The 25848-nt window shown below is 38.9% G+C and overlaps 3 protein-coding genes across 3 annotated transcripts in view; 1 reads left to right on the forward strand and 2 right to left on the reverse strand.

Annotated features, from left to right (window-relative positions):
- Positions 1 to 5148, reverse strand: part of LOC308092318 (troponin I, cardiac muscle-like) — a gene marked incomplete at both ends in the record, with an annotated part of 23416 nt that extends 18268 nt beyond the window's left edge. The window contains 3 exons of the mRNA XM_080438168.1: positions 501 to 632; positions 758 to 805; positions 5134 to 5148. Coding sequence (XP_080294294.1) covers positions 501 to 632; positions 758 to 805; positions 5134 to 5148 — 195 coding nt within the window. The remainder of the gene's footprint in view (positions 1 to 500; positions 633 to 757; positions 806 to 5133) is intronic.
- On the reverse strand, positions 3674 to 11041 carry LOC308091478 (troponin I, cardiac muscle-like). Its single transcript, XM_080437116.1, has 8 exons — positions 10983 to 11041; positions 8879 to 8910; positions 8488 to 8529; positions 8254 to 8385; positions 7736 to 7825; positions 6316 to 6477; positions 5134 to 5242; positions 3674 to 4111 (listed from the first exon to the last, which is right to left on the reverse strand). The coding sequence occupies exons 4-7, from the start codon at positions 8377 to 8379 to the stop codon at positions 5156 to 5158; spliced, it is 465 nt and encodes a 154-aa protein (XP_080293242.1). The 5' UTR covers positions 8380 to 8385; positions 8488 to 8529; positions 8879 to 8910; positions 10983 to 11041; the 3' UTR covers positions 3674 to 4111; positions 5134 to 5155.
- LOC308091477 (uncharacterized protein) lies at positions 6370 to 24981 on the forward strand. Its single transcript, XM_080437115.1, has 19 exons — positions 6370 to 6496; positions 15779 to 15865; positions 15992 to 16106; positions 17053 to 17227; positions 17690 to 17801; positions 17914 to 18020; positions 18296 to 18422; positions 19472 to 19592; positions 20240 to 20325; positions 21081 to 21217; positions 21371 to 21430; positions 21903 to 21966; positions 22064 to 22158; positions 22261 to 22389; positions 22502 to 22616; positions 22706 to 22843; positions 23036 to 23202; positions 23631 to 23713; positions 24236 to 24981. Exons 1-19 carry the CDS (start codon positions 6484 to 6486, stop codon positions 24429 to 24431), a joined length of 2127 nt encoding a protein of 708 aa, XP_080293241.1. The 5' UTR covers positions 6370 to 6483; the 3' UTR covers positions 24432 to 24981.
- Positions 24982 to 25848: the final 867 nt, after the last annotated feature.

Here is a 25848-nt window from a genome sequence, read left to right on the forward strand (position 1 = left end):
ATCATATTTGAACTCTAGACCCCCCACAAGCACTTGGAATGTAGGAGTTGAGGCATTACGTTTAGTTTGACTCGGGTTCCACAGATACATATTGTGAAAATAGCAGATCTTCAAGCTCACAACGCCTCGCAATGCGCTAGGCGTTGTGAGCAAAAGCAAAGCTGCTGAAGATCGTTGTAGATCGGCAATTTTCACAATCTTTGCCTCTTTCTTATATTATTTGACAATTTGGCCAATGTTTGACCAGTTTTTATAGTATAGTTTGTTGGTTACTTTTGATGCATGGTCTTTTTTCTTTTCTATTAAAAAGGTCTTTAAAAGTCCTTAAATTGTCACTTCACTGTCATCTGGGGACCCCTCCAAAACCATTTGGGGACCCCCCCCCCCCCTCCACAGGTTGAGAACCACTGCTGTATGGCATGTTTCCTTCGTTTTTTTTTGTATTATCCAAGCATACAGAGCATTTGAAACAGCTTGTCAGTTGTCCTCCGTGCACATACCTGAATGTCCTGCAAAGACAAACCAGACAGCTGGAGTGGAGGTACTTTCTCACTCAGAGTGGTCTCTCTCTCTCGGCGCTTCTCTTCCTTCTCCTCCTCCCACATAGCAAATGCCTTTTTCAGCAGCTTTGTCTGAAATTATTATTAAAAGGTGTCCTTTTATTCTGTCCTGTTATTTGTACATGACTGATGAAGCTGATGTGAATGTTAAGAGCTGCGTGTAGCCCATTAATAATGAAGGCGCAGGAGACAAATACCTTCAGAGCTAGTCTGCGAGATGCAGGGATCTTCGATTTCGATTTTTTCTTGACAATAAAACAGAGGACAAGAGTTTAAGGAAAAACCAAAGCGTAGTTTCATGAAATAGCTCAAAATCTTTCAACTTGAAACTGGAGAATCTTCTTTAAATGAAGATTCTCCAGTTAAGCTCAGTTGCACTGCATTTACATAACTTACAGGTCTGTGGTTGAATTTCAGCAACAAAAGAAAACATTGAAGGGGAATGAAAAAACGAACAAACACAGAATTAGTAGTGGCATAAGATAATGGTAACCATATGAAGAATGAAAGGTAATTTCCTGAATGTTAATTATTAGTACTTTGTCAAACTCATAACTTACCCCTCAGACATGCTTGAAAGTCTGTATTCTGAAATAAAGAAACACAATTCACTGACACTTACACACTAAAGTAAAAATAAATAACATAGTCCAGTTAATATGTCACAACCAAAATGTTTGGTTTATTTAAAATCATAAACATTACATTATATTCTATGAATATTATTATTATTATTAGTTACAAATTGGTATTTGTCCTACAAGTGCATACTGTACAGTCAAATTCATGCTCCCTGATTGAGTGAGGCAGTTAAGAAATTTGAGAAATCCAAGCCATGGTATGGTAACAAGCAGACAGTAATCCTTCGGAAATGAACTGCAGTTACTGTACATGCATGAGTGACACGTTCCCTTGGGCAGTGCCATTTCATTATATATATATATTGTAGCAATGAAATGGGTCTTGGTAATATTTTGTAAGTAATTGACTATAACTAATGTCATGCAGTATATAATAATATACAGTATGTGAAATAGTTTACATATTTTTCTATAGTTTTCTTTTGGGATATTTGACACTGTACATTTGCGGATACTGTACGTGACATTTGTCCTCTGCTTTTAACGCATCCTAACTATTACGACCAGTGGATGCCATTAATAAGGCACCTGAGAAGCTGTTATACAGTTTTAAGGAAAACCTAAATGAATCCTAAATGTAAATTATCCAAAATAAGCAGACACTTAATTGTCTTATTTATGGTGTGGGAGATCTTACATTTTCTAACGTTAGGTGTTTATTCTGTACTGTTGGCTGTACAGTACAGTACATGTTGCACAGCCAAACAAAGCACCTGTTAATGATCAAAATCCATTACCCCTGGATGCCACAACTCTATGTGTATCTCAATTAAGCCACGAGTACCCTTAACACCTTTCATAACAATCATGACAGTTAAATAAACATACCTTTTGTCTCCTCAGAAAAAAGCTGGCAAGGTGTGCGGTCCGTGACAACACTGGATACACAAGGAATGGATACACAGGATAAACCCAAGTAAAGTTTTATGGCTCCTATACTGTATGGCCTTCTGTGAGTGGCTCACTAAAATAGATCCCTCTTTCCTGACAGTCAGTGTATAGCATCAAAGCACATGTGTATCATGGCATCCCCCCAATGCTGAGTTTTGCTCTGTACACCCATTACTCAACGCTTGAAGGGGGGAGGGGGGGCAGGATGCTTCTTTGCTGTGACGGAACAGCCATAAACATAAACACATACCATAAGTTGTACAACAGTAAGGCGTGACTAAAGTACAGTATATTTAAAGTACATTTACTCAAGTACAATTTTGAGGTACTTTTGATTTACTGTAGTATTTCCAATTGTCTATACTTTTAGCCTGGGACCAGACGAATCTGCCAGTGCAAAAAAAAAAAAAAATTGCCCTCTGCGATTTGGGTCTGGCACCGCTCCATTGTGAATCCATTTCCTGCTCCCGAAGTCTGGGGTGACCAATCAGGGCCCAGTATTCAAATATGGGAGACTGTAATTGGTAGTTGGTTGTAGGTCTAACCAATTGCGTCCAGACTCCATTCTTTTGATCTCGCCCCTTGGGGAAAAAAACGTCCTCATAGAAGCACCAGACTCATATCCACGCAGTGATATAGTCTGGCCACGCGAGGCTACTATACTTTTACTTCTACTCCACTACAATTATTTGAAAACAATTATTTGAAAACTTTAGTTACTAGTTACTTTGCAGATGTTATTACATTAAAAAACATACATTAACCACTTTAGCCCTATTTTATACATTTGAAAATAGCCGATCTAAAAGCTCACAACGCGTCGCATCGCAACGCGTTGTGAGCTTGTAGATCTGCTATTTTCAAGCATTTTAGTACTTTTAATTTTGGTACTTTGAGTGCATTTTGATACCAATACTTTTGTACTTTTACTCAAGTAAATTTTGAATTCCGGACTTTTACTTGTACAGAGTACTTCTACATTGCAGTATTGATACTTTTACTTAAGTAAAACATCTGAGTACTTTTCCCACCACTGATATATTTACACTTACTACATCTGGGGCATTTAACTGTGGACATTATCCAGAGTGCAACAGTAGAACAAGCTTACATTTCTAGATTACTAGCTGCTTGGTAACCTTTTAATTAAAATAAAGTGTATGATGTAAGATTCAGAGGTGGTGTGATAATAACTATATGAAAACTCTTTAGATCATGTAATGTAAGAGCAAAGTGCATATCGTCTCTGTCGGGTGGAAACCTCATATGTCCAAAACTGTTACTTTTCAGGATTCAAATTAAAAAACATCAGATCAACAAGCTCAAAACGTGGCGCAAAGCGACACATTTCGAGCTTGCAGGTCTGCTACTTTTGCTACTTTTGTGTGGCGCTGTAGTGTGATCAAGTCGGGCATTCGTTTATGAAAAAAACGTTTCTGCCCGACAACAACGATATCAGTATCAAAAGAAACACAAACGGGGTGACATTTTCCATTATTTTTTAATCTGGAACTGAGTATTGAATACATGCCAAAAATCTAAATTGCTTATTCAGAGAAACCATCATTTCCATAACACAGAGTCAGCATTTGTGTGGAGATAACGTTCCTGATGCAGAAGAAATGTATTGAAAGCAAACTCTGTACATGTACATTACAAATGACAGGATTATCTCTATAATATGGATATTGCACTTTCATGCAAAAAAAAAAAAAGAATCACCTTCCTCTCTTAGAAACAAATATATACAATATTTTGTTTACTGTACAGTTATTAAAACAATTGGCTTATTTGTGGAGTTCTTACTTCAAAGCTTACATCAAAAACAACTTAAGATAATTAGTATTTTTGTCAATATATTAATCCTCCTACAATGTCCCTAAGGTTTTCCACTTGACTGTCTTTGTTTGTTTGTTTGAAATGATTATAAACACACAGCATCATGGCTGACTGGCCATGCAAAAGTGCTTTTATTTCACCTCTACTGGAGACCTCCATCTGTGAGTTTGAAAAACAAATCTGAAATAAAGAGTAGAAGGAAAATGTAAGGTACCAATAGTAGTCCATGATACCCGAGAGTCATCTAGGCCAGGGCTGCAACAGTTAATAATAACTTAAAAATGTAATAAATTATACAAAATATATATACATTTTTATAAAATAATAGATTTAGGAAAGAAACTATATAATTTTTAAGGCAGTCCCTTTAAACACGATGCTGTAATAAACACATAGTTAAAGGTAGGGTAAGTGATTTTCTTTCGTTAAAATAAGTGTTAAATAGCTCTATATTCTGATAGTACTCATTGCTATAGAGTGTTTGTTCAGTAAAAGGAGTCTCCTTGTCTCTCCAGCTCTTTATAAAACAGAAAATGCATTTTTGTTTCAGTTTCAGTTTCATTTCCAATTTTATCCAATCAGGATAGAGAACTCAATCAGGATACAGATTAAACAAGTGGAATTGGAAGTGATGACACTAAGAAATGAGCAGGCAAAATTGGAACTGGAACACTATAAAGATGAAGCTTAAAAATGAGTACTTTCTCCTGATTGGCTGAGATGTTGACACCTACCGGAAAATGTATTTTCTGTTTATTAAAGAGCTGGAGAGACGGGGAGACTCCTGTTACTGAACAAACACTCTATAGCAATGATTACTATCAAAATATTAACCTTATAACAAAATACCTTTTGTTTTAACCAAAAAAAATATCACTTACCCTACCTTTAACATCATTAACTGTCTTCCATCCTACTGTATGTTCAATGTTCAGTTGAATATATGACACAATGCACGTAAAAAATGTTGTACATGTGTCTTTAAATACTGTAGCATAAGTAGAAGGTGAAAAACAGATAATCAGTCTAATGATTTTTTTATTGGTATCCCCCCCCCGCCCCAATTCTTGATTATTCAATTCATATATAATAATAATAAAATAATCGATAGTTGCAGCCCTAGAGTCATTCTAGTGCAGGTTCTACTGCAGGTATGCATGTGAATACTGCAATGTAGAGCAATGAAGACATTTCTGTTGTACCTTGTGTAGCGTCATTATATTTCTAGTTTCCAGCATTGAACATCTTCTTCCTGCCATCCATACCAGACATGGCATCCACATTCTTACGCCAATCAACCGCCTCCGCTTTCTGAAATCGAGACACAGTTTATGGATGTTGACCATTTTTAATCATCTCTCATAGTTTAATAATCTGCGTTTTACTGGTTGCTTAGAGCAGTGGTTCTCAAACTGTGGGTTCGGGCCCCCCAGTGGGGTCCCCAAACCATTTTGGGTGGTCCATAGATGATTTGCTTAATGTGCAACATTGTTTTCTCACTCAACAGTGAACATATCAACATACAGTAGAAGTGGATACAGGGTATCTGCACATTTCTAGTGTGAAAATTTGAAAATATAAGCACTTTTAACTTTTAAGACCTTTTTCATACCTAAAAAAAGGACCATTACTGTGTCAAATGTCATCAACAAACTATGCTTTAAAAATTGTCAAACATTGGCTAAATTGTCAAATATTACCTAAGAAGGCTGGCTGATCTACATGCTCACAACGCCTCTGCTCACAACGCATTGCAAGGCGTTGTGAGCTTGTAGATCAGCTATTTTGACAACGTTTATCTGTGAAACTGAGTCAAACTAAATGTAATGCCTCAACTCCTACAATTCCAAGTGCTTGTCAGGGTGGGGGGTCCCTAGTTCCAATATGATTGTTTAGGGGGGTCATGGCCTGAAAAGTTTGAGAACCACTGGCTTAGAGAGTGTTCTGATCCTCTCTAAGGAGAAACATATTTTTGGAAGAATGTACTTTGCCCTATATACAGTGTATGTCAGCTGTATAATGTACTTTGTTGTACGAAAAATAGATAAAATAGCCGCTCTACAAACTCACAACACATTGTGATACAACACGTTGTGGGCTTGTAGAGTGGCTATTAAATCATTTTAAATTTCTATTGAATTTTTTAACGTTTGAAAGATTACATAAAAAAAAAACATTACTTGCACTTTTTGAATATATTTTCAAATTTGAAACCCACAAATAATGGGTTAATGTGGTTACTTATTAATGTGATTAATTTATAGTCCGTAATGCAACATACCGCTTACTGAGAAGATCTATTGGCAAGCGACAGTGTTTACATGAGACATTTGTTAGTTATCAGTCATTTCTCAATTGTGTTTCAGCCAGTAACTTTACAGTACCTTCTCCTCCACCTTCTTCACTGTCTTTAGAGCGCTCTTGAAGTCGGATTTTGCGGACACTTCAGGGACAATTTCATCCGCAGTCTTAGGCTTCTTCACCCTCTTCAGGCTTGGTCTCTTGGCTCCCTTCAACTCGAAGACTTTCGCGGCGAGTGACTGAATCTGTGCATGAAACATCAAGGTAAATCCTAAAAAAAAAATGGCCTCAGTTCCCCCTTTCCCTGAGTTCTGAAACCAAGTATCCCCTTTACCTGACTTAGAAAACTGCAAGAGAAACCCATAGCTAGCATATGATGCTAATTAATGATGCACTTTTTGAAGAATATAACCTTACAAATAAGAATTGGAGTGAAAGATTTGTAGTTAGTGCCTCTTAATCCTCCAGAAGTCCATTTTCAATATGTTCAAAATTAAACAGCATAACAGAAAATAAGTATTGCTTTCTATTAAATAACATTGTTTATTGTAAAAAATATATTTTACAGTCAAATATATTTTACAGTCAAATATATTTTACTGTTACTATTGTCCATGACCTTTTGTCTGATACCAAGTCAAGTTACTTTATTTGTATCTAACTTTGTTGGTGAATAAAATATTATTTTGATCAATACTGTATGTATGGCTAAGTATTTTAATATAATATAATTAGTACACCTGGGGTGGTTGAAGGTGGTCTCCCTAAATTCAGACCCTAGTCGTTGACAATTGGTATTGCCTGAAGGTCAAAGTGCAATGTCTCCCCTGTCCAAGTTGGCAGAGGACATAGTGTGCAAGCTAAGATGCTCACTGGTAGAAATGTCATCTCCCACCTGGGTGGGAATCCCAAGAAGGACTTAAATCTTATGGATTGCAGCTTTAAAGCTTGTTCATGACAACAACAGTAAACAACAACAATAAAGATGGCGGCGCATCTATTCTCCAATCTGTTGCATCGTCTGATTCAAATAACTTTATTGACATTGTGAATGATTCAGTGTCCTACCTGACACCAGAGTTTAAATTTCTCAATGGAATGGAGTAGGGAGACCACATCCAACTAATGCAGATGAGCTATATTGCATTAACATGCTCTGCCAATGCCATACAGCTTGGTTAAAATAACGTTCTCAAAGGGCTTCACTGGCCCAAATACAAAGATAACAAAACAACACTTTATGTCCAGGAGTGGGAAAATTACAGAGATCAAATAAACTCCCAAGATAAAAACTTTATTTTTCTTGATGGGAAAAGAAAAGGATGAAGCCTAGGTTATGGGTGGGACCCCCATCCAGCACAACTGGCCAATTGGGCATGCAATAGTTGCAGAGTGGGCATAACAAAATGCTAAACAAACTCAAGAACAAGACTATTACATTTCTATGTTAATAAAGTGAACAGTAATTGGCAGTAGTTTTTGCTGAAGTTCAATTTAACGTACCTCCTTGTCATTTTTCACCACCTTAGCTTCCATGTCATATCTTGCATCATCTGCTTCATCACTCTTTTTTATCAGGCCTTTGCAGAGTTCCTGGAAAGAAAGAAAATATAATGATGCATAATTTTCACCCCAGTCAATTTTTTTTTTTTACATAAATAAATCCGTTATTTTATTAAAAGTGATTTAAAAAATGTTTAAATTAAATGGATTAGTTCCATTAACGGTTGCACCCCTAGTTGAGAATACAAGAATGCTCGCCCCAAAACACGCTCGCCCCAGTCTAATCCGGCGACCTCAGAGCGGTCACCACCAGGTATTTCTAAACGTAACCTCAGTAAAACTATGCCTAAACCTAGCCGTATTCCTAAACTTAACCTCAGTAAAACAATGCCTGACCCAAAACTTGTTCCTAACCTCAACCTCAGTAAAACTAATACAAGAACCGCTGGGGGCGAGTGGTCCACGAAAAAAATGGGGGGGAGTGTGTTTTGGAGCGAGCATTCCGGTTGAGTGTTTACCTGGAGCTGTTCCATAGTCATGCCGGTCAGCTTGAGTGGAGGCACTCTCTCATTCAGAGTACTGTCTCTAGCATGTTTAAGCTCAGCCGCTTCAGCCACCAGCATAGACGATGCTTTCTTCAGCATGCTTTTCTGAAAGTTGGACAGCCTCTTTGATAAACAAGCACCATCTTTTTTCAAATACATCTCAGATATTATGGATACTAGACCTTTTTACTAAAATGTGAGGCCTACCTTCAAATGCAATCGGCGTGTCGCCGAATATATCGGCTTTTTCTAGGATAGACAGAGGATTGTTATATTCTCAGAGTAATGATATCTATAGACATATTTGTTTTGACCTTAACCTACTCTAACTACACTTTTCAATAATAAAGAAATCATGAAAAGTAGAATCCAAAGTATTTTATGTCAATGTAAAATGTAAATCTTTTGTACATTCTAGTAATAATTTTGTGGAAGTTCTGTTTTTACTCACCGGTCTTCATCGGCAACACAGGACACAAAAGGAAAAGTGATATTACAGTTGGTTAGTAGTTGACTTAATTAGTTGTTGACTTAATTCACACACATGCTATGCATGTTAATTTAACTTCACTGCCTAAGGTGAGGGTTAACATTATACTCACCCCTCAGACATGGTTGTAGTTTAAATCCCTGTAGACAAAAAAGGGTAGCTTGTCAAAATGTATTAGTTCTAACATTCACTTTGACTTTTCAGTCTCTTTTAACTCAAACTTAACAAAGAGTAAAAGTAGTCATGTAGACTTTTTTTCCGGGTCAGTAATCATCAACAACTTAATCATTTGATTTAGGCTCCTTAAGGGTTTTGGACACATTTCAATGTCTGTACAAAATGGCATAACACTTCCTGGGTTATCAAAGGCCAAGGTGAACTGTTGCATGGTGACATTTCAGTAGCCTACATCGTTTCCATGCTTCACTGTGGCCAAGATAACAGCTGTGGCTTTTATGTTGCAAGAGAAACCGGATCTGTTTGAATCATTGTGAAATTAGGGTTTTCATGACGCATTGAATCATTACTGAAAGAATCTTAATCAAATCACATCTTTTTGTGAGGTCAGAAATGTACATTCACATTGTTTACATATATATCTATTGATCTATCTGTCTGTCTGTCTGTCTGTCTGTCTGTCTGTCTGTCTGTCTGACTATCTATCTACAGTATCTATCTATCTATCTATCTATCTATCTATCTATCTATCTATCTATCTATCTATCTATCTATCTATCTATCTATCTATCTATCTATCTATCTATCTATCTATCTATCTATCTATCTATCTATCTATCTATCTATCTATCTATCTATTGATCTATCAATCGGTGTGTCTGTCTGTCTGTCTGTCTGTCTGTCTGTCTGTCTGTCTGTCTGTCTGTCTGTCTGTCTGTCTGTCTGTCTGTCTGTCTGTCTGTCTGTCTGTCTGTCTGTCTGTCTATCTATCTATCTATCTATCTATCTATCTATCTATCTATCTATCTATCTATCTATCTATCTATCTATCTATCTATTGATCTATCAATCGGTCTGTCTGTCTGTCTGTCTGTCTGTCTGTCTGTCTGTCTGTCTGTCTGTCTGTCTGTCTGTCTGTCTGTCTGTCTGTCTGTCTGTCTGTCTGTCTGTCTGTCTGTCTGTCTGTCTGTCTGTCTGTCTGTCTGTCTGTCTGTCTGTCTGTCTGTCTGTCTGTCTGTCTGTCTGTCTGTCTGTCGGTCGGTCGGTCGGTCGGTCGATCGATCGATCGATCGATCTATCTATCTATCTATCTATCTATCTATCTATCTATCTATCTATCTATCTATCTATCTATCTATCTATCTATCTATCTATCTATCTATCTATCTATCTATCTATCTATCTATCTATCTATCTATCTATCTATCTATCTATCTATCTATCTATCTATCTATCTATCTATCTATCTATCTATCTATCTATCTATCTATCTATCTATCTATCTATCTATCTATCTATCTATCTATCTATCTATCTATCTATCTATCTATCTATCTATCTATCTATCTATCTATCTATCTATCTATCTATCTATCTATCTATCTTATATATGCTGACACAGCCTATTACAGTAATATGTCCATTTTAAACTAAGCTGTTAAGTCGTGGTAAGGCAGCAGATGATCTTAGTTAGTCACTCTGTAGCCTTGCTCCCCATGAAAGAGGTTACCAGTTCATGCAAGCAAAGCCATCATCACCAATCATCCCAACATTTCAGCTAACCCAGTGGGTCAACTGGCCACTACAATACTGGCAGGGTCTAAGCTTCAGCTTACATTTCCTTGCTTGGGGATAAAAGAGATCACCAAGGGCCCAGAAGTGTCAGACCAGTCGAAGCCATAGAGCCTTTTTCAAAAAGTCAATTTAAAACCCCAACACACTGCAGGGGCATAGCTGGGATTGTCTTACACAAATACAAGCAGCTGTACCCGTGTCATGGCCATGGTGACATACAAGCGTAGCTAATCCCCACATAATAGCATGGCTCCATTTTTCCCAGTCAAACACACAGATGTACTGTAGAGGCAAGCACTCGGAGCAAACCGGACTGTTCCCTTGTCCCAAGGTCTTGTAATATAAGACTGTTAAACCTGCCCAGTTCAATGCTCTATAAAACTTTTGATTGACTGTTATATTCATATAATAAATAACTTCATCTGTCATAAAGTAGGTTGATTATTGTATTAAGACTTACCTTAAAGGTGAGAGAAATAGGAGATACAAACACAGTGTCACCGCAGGGAGTAAAGGAAAAGGCACTTTATCATTTTTAATGAACGATGAATTCATAGCTGCATATGATTGGCTTGCTAAAATAGCCTCCCATATCACGTCTGACGCTCACTATTTTAATTGCCCTCAACCCGTGGTGCATGTTTTTCTCATGGGTCCACAGCCGACCACTGCAGCCGTCCACTGCACTCCCCGACACATACACAAACACATACTATACATAAATGTTCTCAAACCCTTTTTCTAATTGTGTACGATGACGCTGTTGTATGTATACAGTAGCTATACACATTCTACACGGTTGAATTTTACACATTACACAATAACTACAATATGGTTGTAAGTTATTATCAGATATTCTGTCATGTGTCATGTGGTGTTGATAAGCTATGGAACACTAGCAATGGCTGACATGCCACACCAAGGTTCATGTTCCTTTATTAGCACCTTATTAGCAGATTAAATCTGTTGTGCACATGGGAGACCCGGCAATAGAGTTAAAAACAAGACATCACAGCAATACAGGTCAAAAGACATGACAAGCACTCCTGCGAAGGTCATGACAAAGTACTTGCGCGCATGCGCACACACAGACACACACACACACACGCACGCACGCGCGCACACACACACACACACACACACACACACACACACACACACACACACACACACACACACACACACACACACACACACACACACACACACACACACACCATGTAGGGGTGAAGTAGGGGTAAAGTAGTTACAATGACTGCCTCACCACCTGTCTTACGTTTGTATCATTTTTACGTATGCAAACCCATAGCTTGAACATAAAGCATAAAGAGTCTTTTCAGAGACAACTGGTTCACTAAACAACTGTATCTAGAAGTTCAAAATCTTACAGCAGAGATCATGTCGGCAACAGTTGAAACGCTGGACTTACCTAATAAGAGAACATAACTGTGGTTGAATCCAAACATTTATTTTTACATTCATGATTTGGATCAAGGCAACTCGTGGTATTTGAACTGGGACGTGTGCTGCCATAATGCTGCAGGCATTCACATTCGACTCTGGTCAGGTTACACCGATCTGCCTCAATGTCTGCCTTAACGTCTTTGATTTAAGTGTTAATATTAAATGTATTGCAGCACAGGCCATAAGATACTCCATAGAAGCTAAGCTTTGATGATCAAACAGTGAATAGCTGATTTTCAGGCTTACTGTCATAAGCTTGGCTGGATTTGAGGCATATTTGTTTTCTGTCCTTGGATGGCAGCTGCTATCATCGATGTTAGGCTATAAGTTAATATATACTGTAACTTAAACTTAACCACATTAACCATTGCATTCCTATTTTGGGCATGTCATTATAGGCTAAATAAAACAAATTGAACATTTTCACAAATCACATTTGTTGTAAATAATAGATCCACAAGCTTACAATGCACCACAGTGCGACACGTTGTGAGCTTGTAGATAAGCTATTCTCAAATAGCTGATGTATAAAACAGGGCGTAACCACATGAACCCCTGCATCCATATTCTTGGGGAACTTTAGCCAAAAAATGCCGATATGCAAGCTTGTAGATCGTATATGTAAGGTTCAAAATGTTGCCCTAGACAACATCCTAAAGTCAACTTCAATCCAATCACCAAAGTGCATTTTACAAATGTACGAATATAAATTTGTCTACTGCTGCCCTCCAGTGATCATCAGGTGATATGACACAGTGGTTTGAAGTGGGCAGACTGGGCACTAGTGATGTACAGAGCAGCACCTGACTGCTAGTGTTTTCTCTAGGCTCTGTGCATAACTGTAGTTCAGGTTCATTTCCCCATAGGTTCCTAACCTTCGGCAGCAGATTTTAACCTGGGTCTTTTTGCATTCTAATGTTATGTGACTTTCGGAAAAATACTGCAACAGCAAAGTAGAGTAAATAGTAAACTATTTAACTGTTTTACCAGGGTATTCCATGCAGTGCATGTATGTACAGTACGTATGCATGTGTGTAACACTGTAAACAGTGTGTGTAACACTGTATATGTGTGTGTGTGTGTATGTGTGTGTGTGTGTGTGTGTGTGTGTGTGTGTGTGTGTGTGTGTGTGTGTGTGTGTGTGTGTGTGTGTGTGAATATACTGTATATGTATGAGAATTCACCATCTGCTTCGATAAATGTTACAGTGACAACCTCACTCACATTCACAGCGGGCTTATACAGCTTATGCGGAGAAGAAGTTCATATTCTGGATGAAACCAATCAAAGTATGTGTGTGCACTGTGCATTATGATTTCAAGATTAGCAACCAGCTGAATTCGAACAGCAAGGTAAGACTGTACCCATATACAGTTTACAATATACTGTATATTTAAACATAGAAAATGTAATATCTACATCGTCTTTTACTGTATATAGCTCACATTATTGGATGGGATCGTGGTAGAACTCAGACATACATTTGCATTGTCAATCTTTAATTCAACAATTTTGAAATATTATTTTAACTAGTACTGATAACTACTGAAGTGTGTGTTCTGTATAACATTTCTAATGTACAAACACAAATTATAGTATATATATCCTTCGATCCTACTAACTCATAACAATCAGCTGCCACAAGCGAACGTGGTGGTCCAAGAGAGAAAAGTAGTCCCCATCATGAGTCCTCTTGTACAAAAACGTTATTATAAAGCTCTGTGCCTTCCTGGTGGCCAAATGTGGTATTTCCGTGGTGGCCAAGTGTGGTATTGCAGTAGTCCTAGATCTGTTAGACTCTGCATGCGGGGTAGGAGTATTAAGCACTTTCTAGCAGATAGAATGGCACAGAGAATGAATTGAAAGATCCTTGGATAAGATGTCACCACACCATACATGTGTGGAGACAAGCACATTTTCCCAAGAGTGGATGTCTGAGGATATCTACACATAGCATAAGACCAGCAGATACAGTATGTATAACAACTCCAAATCCCCACCGTAAATGATTTCAATCCCCATGCAGTTACTGAGGAGACACATAAACTTGTCCCTCAGCCAGTTTGTCACAATGGCCATGGTAACACCACTTATTGTCCACCACTCATGCAGTACAATGACAACCGCCATGGCCATATGATATGACACAATGTCAACACAGTAGGACAGACTTTAGCTTCTCACTAAGCATGGGGAGTTACAGAACAGGAAAATGCTCATAGCCTGGTGTGATATGTTGGCAGAAGTCACACTAAACTGGTATGAACCTTAAGCAGTTCTGAGTTCTCTAGATATTTAGTTTATGTATGATGTTGCTATTTTGTTGCCAATAGATTGCACCCAGTGGGGACTACTTCCATAGGTTAAGACTGTGTAAACAAAAAGTTTGGGGTCAAAGTTCAGTTTTCTGGGTAAAGTATCAGCAGTGCATTTGTGTCGCATTGCAGAAGGTAAGCACTGATCTGCATTAGTGGAGACACACTTTTTTTAAATAATTCACTGTACTAGGCATTTTATACCATAGGAGTTAGAGCACTTTTATGCCAGGGAATTTATCAACAGGCCAATAATAGGTCCTCCTATTGAAATGTTGTTTTGAGAAATGTGATAGTGTTTTCAAACGTATAGCAAGACTACAAGACTTTATGCCTTTATAATAATCCTAAATACCTATATATGAGATGTTGTATATCATTTTGTAATTCTCTTATTTTGATTTAATTTAGACTTAAGACTAAAAATCGCTTTTTTTGTACGGAATGTTGTAATAACAGAAGTTGTTGGATTTCCTCTACTTGTCCCAACAATTAAGTCATGACTATTGTAATCCATTCTTGCAATTTAGTGCATAAAATGTCATGAAACAGGAAAAAGAATGAGGCAAAAATTGTTTAAAAGGAGACGGAAAACCCTCACTTCTCTTAGCAGTGTTTCACATGTTGTGAACAACTCTGGAATGTGGGAGTCAGGTTCTTTTGAGAGTGACTCAAAAGGGGGGATTTGTCCCCCAGAAAGTGGGTGGTGCCCCAACTAAGTAGAGCAGAAAAATCTTCACAATGGCTGAGTTGGATTTCTGCCTTTGCAGTGACAGAAAACACACTGCAGGGTTTCGTACAACTGAGGAGCCTTGGTAAACTATTTTGGTTTTCCAAAAGGAAATTGAGGTAACTTTCTCACCTTCAACTAGTGCTGTACCCTGTTCTAACTTTTGAATAGGATATTCAGTTATTTCATGCATTTTTGTGCTTTCAAAAACAAAGTCTAACTCGGTACTCAGTGGTTAATTTTCATGTTTCATGAATTTGGCCACAGACCCCCATCTTAAAATATGTTTTGTGCCAGAGACCCCCATACAAGATTTGTGCTGTTAGAATGTTTCAAAAATATTCCACATTTTTCAACATTTGTCAAGATGTTTTGAAAACAGTAGATCTACAAACTCACAAGCTGAGCTTGTAGATCTACTATTTTCAAATAGCCAATGTATAGGGTTAAAGTCATTAAACAGATTTTGATGCTGTTTTGCTGGGGACCTCCTGGAACCCCCTCAAGGACCCCCCGGACCCCACTTTGAGAACCACTGTGGTCTAACTTAAAGCTATTATGGACTCTGTTAGGTATAAATGTATACTGATCTGCTAGGAGGCTTTACAACAGCCTGGCCTGCTACACTGATGTGACAGCAGTGTGTGTCTACTGGTTGATTGGACAATAAGGAGCAGCTGACCATGTTTGTCAGGGCATATGTTTAACAGTGTTGGTGCAATGCTCTATTCTGTGTCTCCCTTGTAGGTTTAGAACCGAGGATGCTGAAAGGAGTCTCTACGGATCTTCTGAGACGTGGAATTTCAACATTTCGAAACAGATTTTGCAAACATGGTAAAGGTTTTTACTCAAAGGCAGACTGTAAATCATTCTGTTTATACCATAATATTGTCAAACAAAATTTTCATGAATATTTCCCATTTCATGTCTCTCACTATTTGCCATAATGTTATTTCTTAGATGGACTCCTCAAAGTTCATCCATCTGTGTCACAGGCAGTGGCAGAGAACAGGCCAGTGGTGGCACTAGAGAGCACTATCATCACCCATGGCATGCCCTATCCACATAATCTGAGGTACCCAAACAATGCTGTGAACGGAAAATACCAGCTGCTGATACACTGATTTAAAGCTACAACCCATGTGTTTTAGTTCCGTTGTTTCCCTCCATTGTAGCTTTAGTGATTCATAACGTTATTCATTCACATGGCCAAAAACTGCCTCTGGATTGCAGCTCAGCAGATAACCTTGTTCAATTTAAAGTTTCTTTTTCATATGTAAACAAAAAATCACACCCTGTGTGAAGTGGGCGGTGTCTTGCTAGCTAATCACAATACTGAATGGAGTCAACCAATCATGTACAAAAGATAAATACATTTATTGAAACACTCTTTATGATGGACGAAACCATAACTTGAAAAAAACATTTATGTTTTTTTTTCAAGTTATGGTTGCTTATATAGGGCTATGCACATGTGTCATGTGACACAGGCCAATCACAGTCCTGAATAGATTGTGATTGGCCAATCACAGCGCAGGATAATTGTACAAATTTCCAAACCTCACTTTTAGGGGCGGTTTCACTGCCCAAGATATTTGTACATTTTTCCAAATCTCACTTATAGGGGCGGTTTCACCGCCCAAAAAGACTTCTGGGGTCATCACAGACTCAATGTTTACATATGATTATACAATATAATCACCATTCGTAACTATGCCCAATATATGCCCATTGGCTCTGTATATTTTTGTGGGAACCCAAGATAAATGATTCTCTCTCTCTCTCTCTCTGTGTCTCTCTCGCTCTCACCCTGTTGTGCTATGTGATTTGAGCTGTTGCCTACGTAAATTGCGCAGCCTTTTCTGGCAATAACGGATTTGTGTTTTTTTCCCCATCCAGATAGGGCCACACGCAGGTTCTCTTATCATCTCGTTGTTTGAATTGCACGAAAAGGAAAGAAATACCATTGTCTTCTTCTTCATCTTCATCGTTTCATCACTATGGCCTATGCGTCCTTTCAGCACAGCAAAGGAGGTGGAGGCCATAGTGCGGGCGGAGGGAGCCATTCCGGCCACAGTGGGGGTGATTCAGGGACGTGTCCATGTGGGTCTTTCATCAGAGGAGCTGGACCACCTGGCCCGAAACAAGACATCCCTCAAAATATCCCGTCGTGATCTGCCGTATGCTATTAGCAAGGTTACACTGAAACTCATTAAGCTTTGTGTCATTTTAATCACTTGAACCCTAGCGTCCCTATTCTGGGCATGTCATAACAGGCAAACATTTTGCAGAAATAGTCAGCATTCTGTGAAAATAGCACATCTTCAAGCTCACAATGGACTCCTAGACATTGCGACACCTTGTGAGCTTGTAGATCTGCTATTTTCTATGAAGAGATTTGGTATAGCAGGAAAAAAGAAGGGTGGCCTATATAGATTGATTGAATATTTTATTATTCAGACATGTAAACAGCACGAAGTACAGTTAGACATTTAGGCTAAAAGGATAACACAAAAAAGACCCCTGATCACTGTTTAATGACGTACATGGGGTTTAAGTGAGTACACAACCCATTTATGCTGATGTTTGTGTGCCACATTCTAGTGCATGTACTGTATTCTTTATGCTGTTTGGGTTTTATATGCGTTTTATTTTCAGGGTCTGTCGGGAGGCACTACAGTGTCAGGCACCATGATTGCAGCGCACAAAGCTGGCATACATGTTTTTGTAACGGGAGGCGTTGGAGGAGTGCACAGGGGCGGTGAGAACAGTAAGTTGACCAAGAACATAACATCTATATTCATGGGGTTGAATTTGCTAATGATTGTAGAGAGGCATTTTTTTGCAGTGTATCTCTATCTAGTAAATGATCATTCCCCCAGGTCTGGATATTAGTGCAGATCTGACTGAGCTGGGCAGGACTCCAATTACAGTGGTCTCCGCTGGGGTGAAGTCCATTCTGGACATTGGCCGCACTCTGGAGTTCCTCGTAAGAATAAAAACAACTGTTACGGTGCTAGAACAATGTAGTTGGATGGACCTTTATTGATCCCAAGGGAAATTCTGCTATGACTACTGAATTTCCCTTGGGAATTGTCCGTCCATCCGTCAGTCCATCTACCTTTGGCTGCAAATTGTTAATGGTTGATACATTTTTTGTTGACATTGAGTGTAAATGTTTACCTGCTATCATTATCATCATTATCCTGTATGACATTTATTAGACGGTGGAAAAACTGATAACTTTGATAAATCTATTATCAGGAGACCCAGGGTGTGTGTGTAGCCACTTATGGACCGTCAAAGAATTTCCCAGCATTCTTCTCCCCACAAAGTGGATTCACTTCCCCATACAACGTCTGCAATGCTGAGGAAGCGGCAGAACTCATTGGTAGATAAACCTCCTTGTGACTTTTGACACTCATGTGAAGAAACAGCACTTAACGATATGAGTATAATGAAACATACCTGCTACACATTGGTTGATTGATTCATTTTCACCTCCTTGACCTTGCCGATTGAGACTTTGACCTTTTCAACCTAAAAAAGGAATCATCTCTTTGGGCAGCGTACTGATCATTGGTTTCCTCTGAATTGAAATTTATCCAAAACACCTTCATTTTGTGCAAGGTCCTTGCAACCGAAACTTTAATGTGTTTATAATTAATTTCAATGCAGCGTTAACCAGTGTGCAAGGGATTTCATTTCTTCTTTCAAGTTTGCATTATTATTTGTATTCCCTGCACCACAGTACCACAGGAGAGAAAAAGCAATTTGGTGTGCATGTTGCTTCTACTTATCTTGACTACAGATCATTCCTACGAAGTTTCATGAAAATCCAGCCAGTGAGTTAGTTCGTTCACAAACAGATACAAGGACAAGAGCAATTGCTATTCATAGTATTCTGTCTCAGACATCTTGTTGGCAAACAGTAGGTGTTTGTAATAAAATACCTTACTTTACTTTACTTTACTTTATCCACCTTAAAGCAGATGCGATGTTGGGCATGTCATTATAGGTGAAGATTTTCAAAAATGTTCAAGAAGTTTTTTTTTAAATAACATGTCTACGGGCTTGTAAGGTTGTATATCAGGTATTTTCGAATATCCGAAGTGTAATATAGAGGACTTATTGGTTAGACTGTTTTGTCCCAGGAGGAAATTATCTTGGGCACTTATACAGCAGCAGGTGATTATCATTTAATGACAACTATCATGTCCAATGAGCTGTGGCATTGAGCAATACTGTGTGGTAAAGCCCATCATGAGAATACTATGATTACCCTGCTGCCGCACATTGCTGAAGGCAGGGTGATTCATTTGTTTACCTAAAAATGAAATCACTGGGCTGCTTCTGGTTCTCATTGCATAGACATAAATAATTAAACGTGTCCTCTCTGTGAAGCTACTTTATTCAATGTCTCTGTGTTGTGTCGTTCAGCTGGCTCTCTGTCTCTGGGTCTCCAGAGTGGTCTCTTGCTTGCGGTGCCCATCCCAGAGCAGCATGCAGCCACTGGCCAGCAGATAGAGGAAGCCATACAAACTGCTGTTGCTGAGGCCAGGTGAGGCAAATCATGGAAGTTCGTCGTGAAGCGTCTGGGATGCGACGTGTTGTGAGCTTGTAGATCGGCCAGCGACACCATTGTAATATGAAATGTAAATTAACCATTATGAACCCTAGCGTCCCTATTCTGTGTATATCGTAATAGGAGAACAATCAGCAAAAATTGCAGATCTACAAGCTCACAATGTGTTGCGTTGAGTAGATATTTTCAGCAAAGAGGTTTTGTGTAGAGGGAGACCCCGGTCTACAAGGTTGTTGACAGCATGTTTAATGCTTAAGTGGTTCAGCATTACTTTGCGTATTACGGTTACATGGTGACTTACAGCAAGTGTAAGTCAGGGATTGATAAAATTGAACGCTCAACACTTTTCCATTGAAAATACTGTATGTCAGGTCCTGCAACTAAATATAAAATAGATTCAAGGGATAATAAAAAAAAGGGATTTAGATATTTTCCATTGGTTTTTAATATTTTTCAACTGACCAAACATATGGCACTGATTGCTTGTTCTTTCAACAGCCATTTCCTGACTTTAGAGATAACAGCTTGAGAAGAGATCATGTGGTCATAAAGAAATTAACCAAGCACTGTAGATCATTTGGACTGTTCTTCTTCTCAAAACATATCTCATTCATTTCCTCCAGTGTTAAAGGTATCACAGGAAGAGATGTGACGCCATTCATTCTTCAAAAGGTCAATGAGCTTACTGAAGGAAAGTCCCTTCATGCCAGTATCCTTGTTACGTCTTGATCAGAGAAAAGTATTATAGAAATATTTCAGAGTCATAAACAGCCTGTGTTCTGAAGTAACAGCAGGTAGCTAAGCAGACAGTGTGTCGACCACATAAATCATCACAACATCCCCGGTATTATTCTGCATGAAGACCTGTGTTGCATGTTGTTCTTCTCTGCCTCTATTTCCTGTGTCTCTACTATCCTATCTAAGTAAATACTTCCCAAACTATTTAATAACAAAACAGCAGTTTGTGTCTAACATTACATATTGTTCGTGGAGGGCTGACAATGTTAGATCCTGATGGCCTCTGGAGATGCCTGTGTGACTAGTCTCGCGTGGCCAGACTGTTGCCTGCCACAATTTTCAAATGTTTCCGGTCATACAGTCTGGGACTCGGAAGCTCTGATCATGATTAGAATATAAACCGGATATGAAGCCTCCTCCCCACTTCCGTTTCGTCTTTACAGTCGCGCAAATTTATCCTAATATAAATACAAATCATCTAAGTATATTTAGCTTGCTGCTTGGCAGAAATGGAAATAAAATAATAAAATGTAAAGATATTTTAAAATATATTTTCGTGAACGGAAGTGCCAGCTTCCTCTCTCGGATTTCGGGAGTTGTAGTTCCAGACTCTATATAGCATTCAGAGATTGTGGAATAGTTGTCTGGCTACGCGAGACTACTGTGTGACTAACATTGACCTAACTTGCAACCGATGAATTTAATCCTAACCTTTCATGTTCAAAGACATAGCACTCATTCATAATAACGCAAAGGTGGGCAGCCAGATAGCCTGTGCGCTATCAAAACTAATTAATGACGAAAAGCTAAGGCACCCTGCTCCCTCCTGCCAAAAGCATGCCTCAGACTACCATTCAAATATTGTAAGTATGAATAATCCACATGAACAATGAATGCTTTGTTGCATGGTGTAAGACGCACGGTTCACAATCAAAAGAAGTGTACATCTTGTGTACATCCATGTATATTTTGCCTACTGTATTGCACAAGACAACACCTGTTATGAATTGTCACAGGTTGTCATCGGAGGAGTAAATGTGGATTTCATTGCCAAAGGAAAAACAGAGAAGCTTGTGGTACGTGTACATACCGTCGCTGTCGGGCAGAAACCTTGTATGTCCAAATACGTTTCTTTTCAGGAAACAGAAAAAAGAACCTGTGTTCCAATGGATCCAATGTAGTTATTTTGTTCACTAGCTCTGGTTAACACTTTTCATTGGTTAAATATTTATAAAACCCACAGACACACTTTCAATCTGGCATCCCTGTTTTGGGCATGTCATTATAGGTGAATCTTATCAAACATTTTCAAAACCACCACATCGCACAACAACCACATCGCATTGTGAGCTTGTAGATTGGCTATTTTTATTACTTCTGCGTGACACTGGCATAAGAAAAAGTATAAAAGGGCATTCATTTATGAAAAAAAAAAACTCAAAAGGTGAAATATGGAGATACAGGGTTCCTACCTGTTAGCTACACAACAGTAAATTATCTACAATACAAACAGATCATATAATCCAAGTGATCCAAATCTTTTTGCAGTTTGGGCAGACAAATCCAGGAAGTGTCTGTCAGTCATTTGGTGGTGTAGGACGTAACATTGCTGGTAAGACCTTATCTGATTATATCTGTGGCATTCTTCCTCTCAATAAGGTGATATAGATCATTTCATGTTCATTCCCATGGTAATATTTTACTTCAAGACTCTCTGAGCCGACTAGGCCACAAACCCCTGTTCATCTCTGCCATTGGGACTGACTCTCATAGTGATGCTGTTCTGAACCACTGTAAACACATGGTATGTGAGCGTAATCCGGTGTTTATTGTAACCAAGCAACATTATCAATCCCTTTAACTTTTTATTTGGTGTTAAACTGTATTAATATCTTATTTGTGGAAGAACACTGATGGCGTGGCCAGACTTCAGGAGCAACGGACTGCCACGTACTGCGCTGTTATCACGGAGAGTGGTGAGCTGAGTCTCGGCCTTGGTGACATGGACATTCATCAGCGTATCACAGAGCAGTATGTGAGTACAGTGATGAGGAAAAGGCAACCTATATTTGTGTTTCACTAGCTCTCAATCTCTGAACTGTACAATTTATTTCTTTAACGTGTACCGTTAACATGTCTTCCTCCAGGTGTCCCAGTTTGAGTCGCAGCTTTCGTCAGCCTTTCTTGTGTGTCTGGACGGGAACATCCCCGTCTCCACTATTGACTATGTTTGTTCCATTGCCAAGAAGCATGGAATCAATGGTAATCGTGAAAAAGCAGAACGCCGAATGCTGAACAGTAGTTTTCACTGATACCGTTTTTTTATGTGATGTCATTTGTGTGTTTCACAGTTTGGTATGAGCCTACTGATAGTGATAAGGCCTGCAAGCCCTTCCTTTCAGAGGCCTGGAAGTCTCTGTCATACACATCCCCTAACCTTGCAGAGTTGTGTACAATGAACAAGACCCTGGGGCTTCCAACCCCTGAAGGTAAACGATACTCAAGATGTAATCAGAAAACTAGGTGATTGTGGTTCAACACTCACTTGTCTCATACATGCACGCATGCACTCATGCAGCGCACACGCGCACACACACACCATACTATTTATTCACTGTTCAATAGTTACTTTATAGTTATATACTCTCGATGAGGATGTGTTCTTGCTTTGGGGGTGGCAGTGCTGCCAAGCTCCTTGAAGGAAGTACTGAGCTGTGCTCAGGCTCTCTCCCGCCCCCTGCTGGAGCATCTACGTTGTCTGGTGGTGACACTGGGGGCCCAGGGAGTGTTGGTGTGTGGGGAGCATGACGCTGGATCTGTCAATCTACAGCCAAGGAAGCACAACAAGGTAAGGGTTAAAGTACGTTCATGAATGATAAGAATTGTCAATGCTGATATGCTCTGTGTGTGTGTGTGTGTGTGTGTGTGTGTGTGTGTGTGTGTGTGTGTGTGTGTGTGTGTGTGTGTGTGTGTGTGTGTGTGTGTGTGTGTGTGTGTGTGTGTGTGTGTGTGTGTGTGTGTGTGTGTGTGTGTGTGTGTGTGTGTGTTTTATATATACTGTAACAGACTATACTGTATCTATATACTGTATAAATATAATATACAGTATTTAGTATATCCAGTATTTACTATATAGATGGAGAATTTACTTTATATAGAGAGAGAGAAAGAGAGTGAGACAGAGATAATTATACAGTTTCTCAGTTACATGTTGCTTCATATTCATTCATTTACACACATTTATGCCTGATGAAGATGTATGATGTGTGTTTCCAGAGGGGTCGACTATGTGCGGTGCATTTCCCATCGTTGCATGTGAACACAGAAGAAACCGTGAACGTCTCGGGAGCCGGTGACAGGTGCTGCCATTTGCCTCACCATCACCTTCCTTTCTCCACATCAATTTAAGCTCTCTTTAACCACTTAAACCCTATATACTTCGTTGACCGGGGTCCCCCGGGGGTAGGGTTGCCAGCCCTTGAAATAAGGCCTTGTCCCTTATTTGGAAACTAAAAGACGTGTCCTGTATTGAACTGATGAGGAACACACTTTGTTCCTTATTTTTGGTAATAAATCAATGACACACATCTTACAAGTTCAAACAGCTCATATACCATAATTGGTGGTTGTAACCACTTGAAACCCTAGACTCTAGACCTGGGTTGTCTGTGTAGCCTACTTCGTTTCGTGAAATTAGTTTTTGTGCAATGTTCTATTGTTTTAGTTATATCCATAGAAAAAAAAGGGAAGGGGGGGGCGAATGTTCGCCTATTTTCGCGGAATGTCCCCCTATTATTATGACATACCAAGCGGTTACATTTCCTCTATGTCAATGAATTTCCTGTAAAGTAAGACGATCCGTCATTCTTCTGTGTCCTCAGTCTTGCCGGTGGTATGATGGCTGGGATTCTCCGGGGTCGAGATACCAACAGCTGTGTTCGAACGGGTCTCCTGGCTGCACGACTGTCCCTAGCATCACCACATCCCATTTCCCCCGTTCTCACCTTTGACACTGTGGATCCCAGTAAGGCCCATAATCAACCCTGGCCAGAGCCCAGCTTCATGTGGATGGATTAACTATTTCTTGCCAAGGACCCCCAAATTGATATATATAGCTATGGTCGCGGACCTCCATCTGAAAATGCTTTGTGCCAGGGACCCCCAGAAGAGAAGATTTGTGTTAAAAAACACAAACACACACAAAAATAGCAGATGTACAAGCTCGCAGCGTGGCATGAAGTGACGCGCTGTGAGCTTGTATATCTGCTTTTTTTGAGGACCACTGTTCTAAACCACTAAGAGTTTTCTGAAAAACGTATGTTGCTATAGCTAAAATCTAAAATGACACCGATGCTTTCCTGGTTTTAATGGGTTAATAATAGAACTTAATGAACGTAATGAAAACTTTCTTGCATGGAAAATACTTTTTGACAAATACTTTGTAATGAATTTGTTATATATTTTTAATGTTACAAATATCGGCCTTCAAACTTGTCACCAGGATGGCAAGTGATTGAGTGAATGAATATAGGATCAAACAATTTTCAGAACCATATAAACATAAGCAGCCAAAACAATTTCAGTTCTATCAAGATTATTTGAATCTATAATTGTACATGTAATAACTATGAGAAATAAAATGCAACGGGGAAGCTATCTTGAGCCATGTTGTTGTTATGTGGTGTAAGTTGTTTTATTAGTTTTAAACATCTCTATATTCTTATAGTAATTTGAATGTTTAGAATGCTATAGAATGTTTATTCAGTAACAGGGGGTCTGCCTGTCTCTCCAGCTCTTGTAAACAGAAAATGCATTTTCAGGTCTGGATACCAATGATGGTATGTAAAGCTTACATCTCAGTTTTAGAGTTATTTGGAAAGCACTGATTTGGAAAGGACACTGGGTCAGTGGAATGCTTCAGGAGGGGATTGACAAGTCCACACTTCAATAAAGATGTGGGATCCAGTGTCCAATCCGGTGCACCATCTGTTTCAAATAACTTTATTTACATTATCAACCAGTCGGGGTCCTGACTCCTCCTGAGACCAGGGTCTAGAACTTTCTCAATGGAAGAGTAGGGAGGGAGGCCACCTCCAACCACTGCACGTGCTAGTTAGTTATATTGTGATATTATAACATACGCAATAACAATACCATACGTACGTAATTAGTTCAAATACCGTTTTATTCATTAAAGTGAGTCACAGATTACCGCTTTAAGTGGAAAGGCGCGTATGTTTCTTGATATGCAGTGTTGTAAAGTAAGTACATGTACTTGTACTTAAGTAAAATCTTGAGGTATTTCTTCAGTATTTACAATTTTCAATACTTCTACCCCTCTACATCTCAAAATATTGTACTTTTACTCCACTACAATTACATGAAAACTTAATTTACTAGTTACTTTGTAGATTTCGATACAAAACACACTAACCAATTCAGCCCTATATATATTTTGGCCATTTGAAAATAGCAGATCTACAAACTCACAATG

Source organism: Gymnoscopelus braueri (assembly GCF_963280865.1).
Source record: "Gymnoscopelus braueri genome assembly, chromosome: 9".
Lineage (NCBI taxonomy): Eukaryota > Metazoa > Chordata > Actinopteri > Myctophiformes > Myctophidae > Gymnoscopelus > Gymnoscopelus braueri.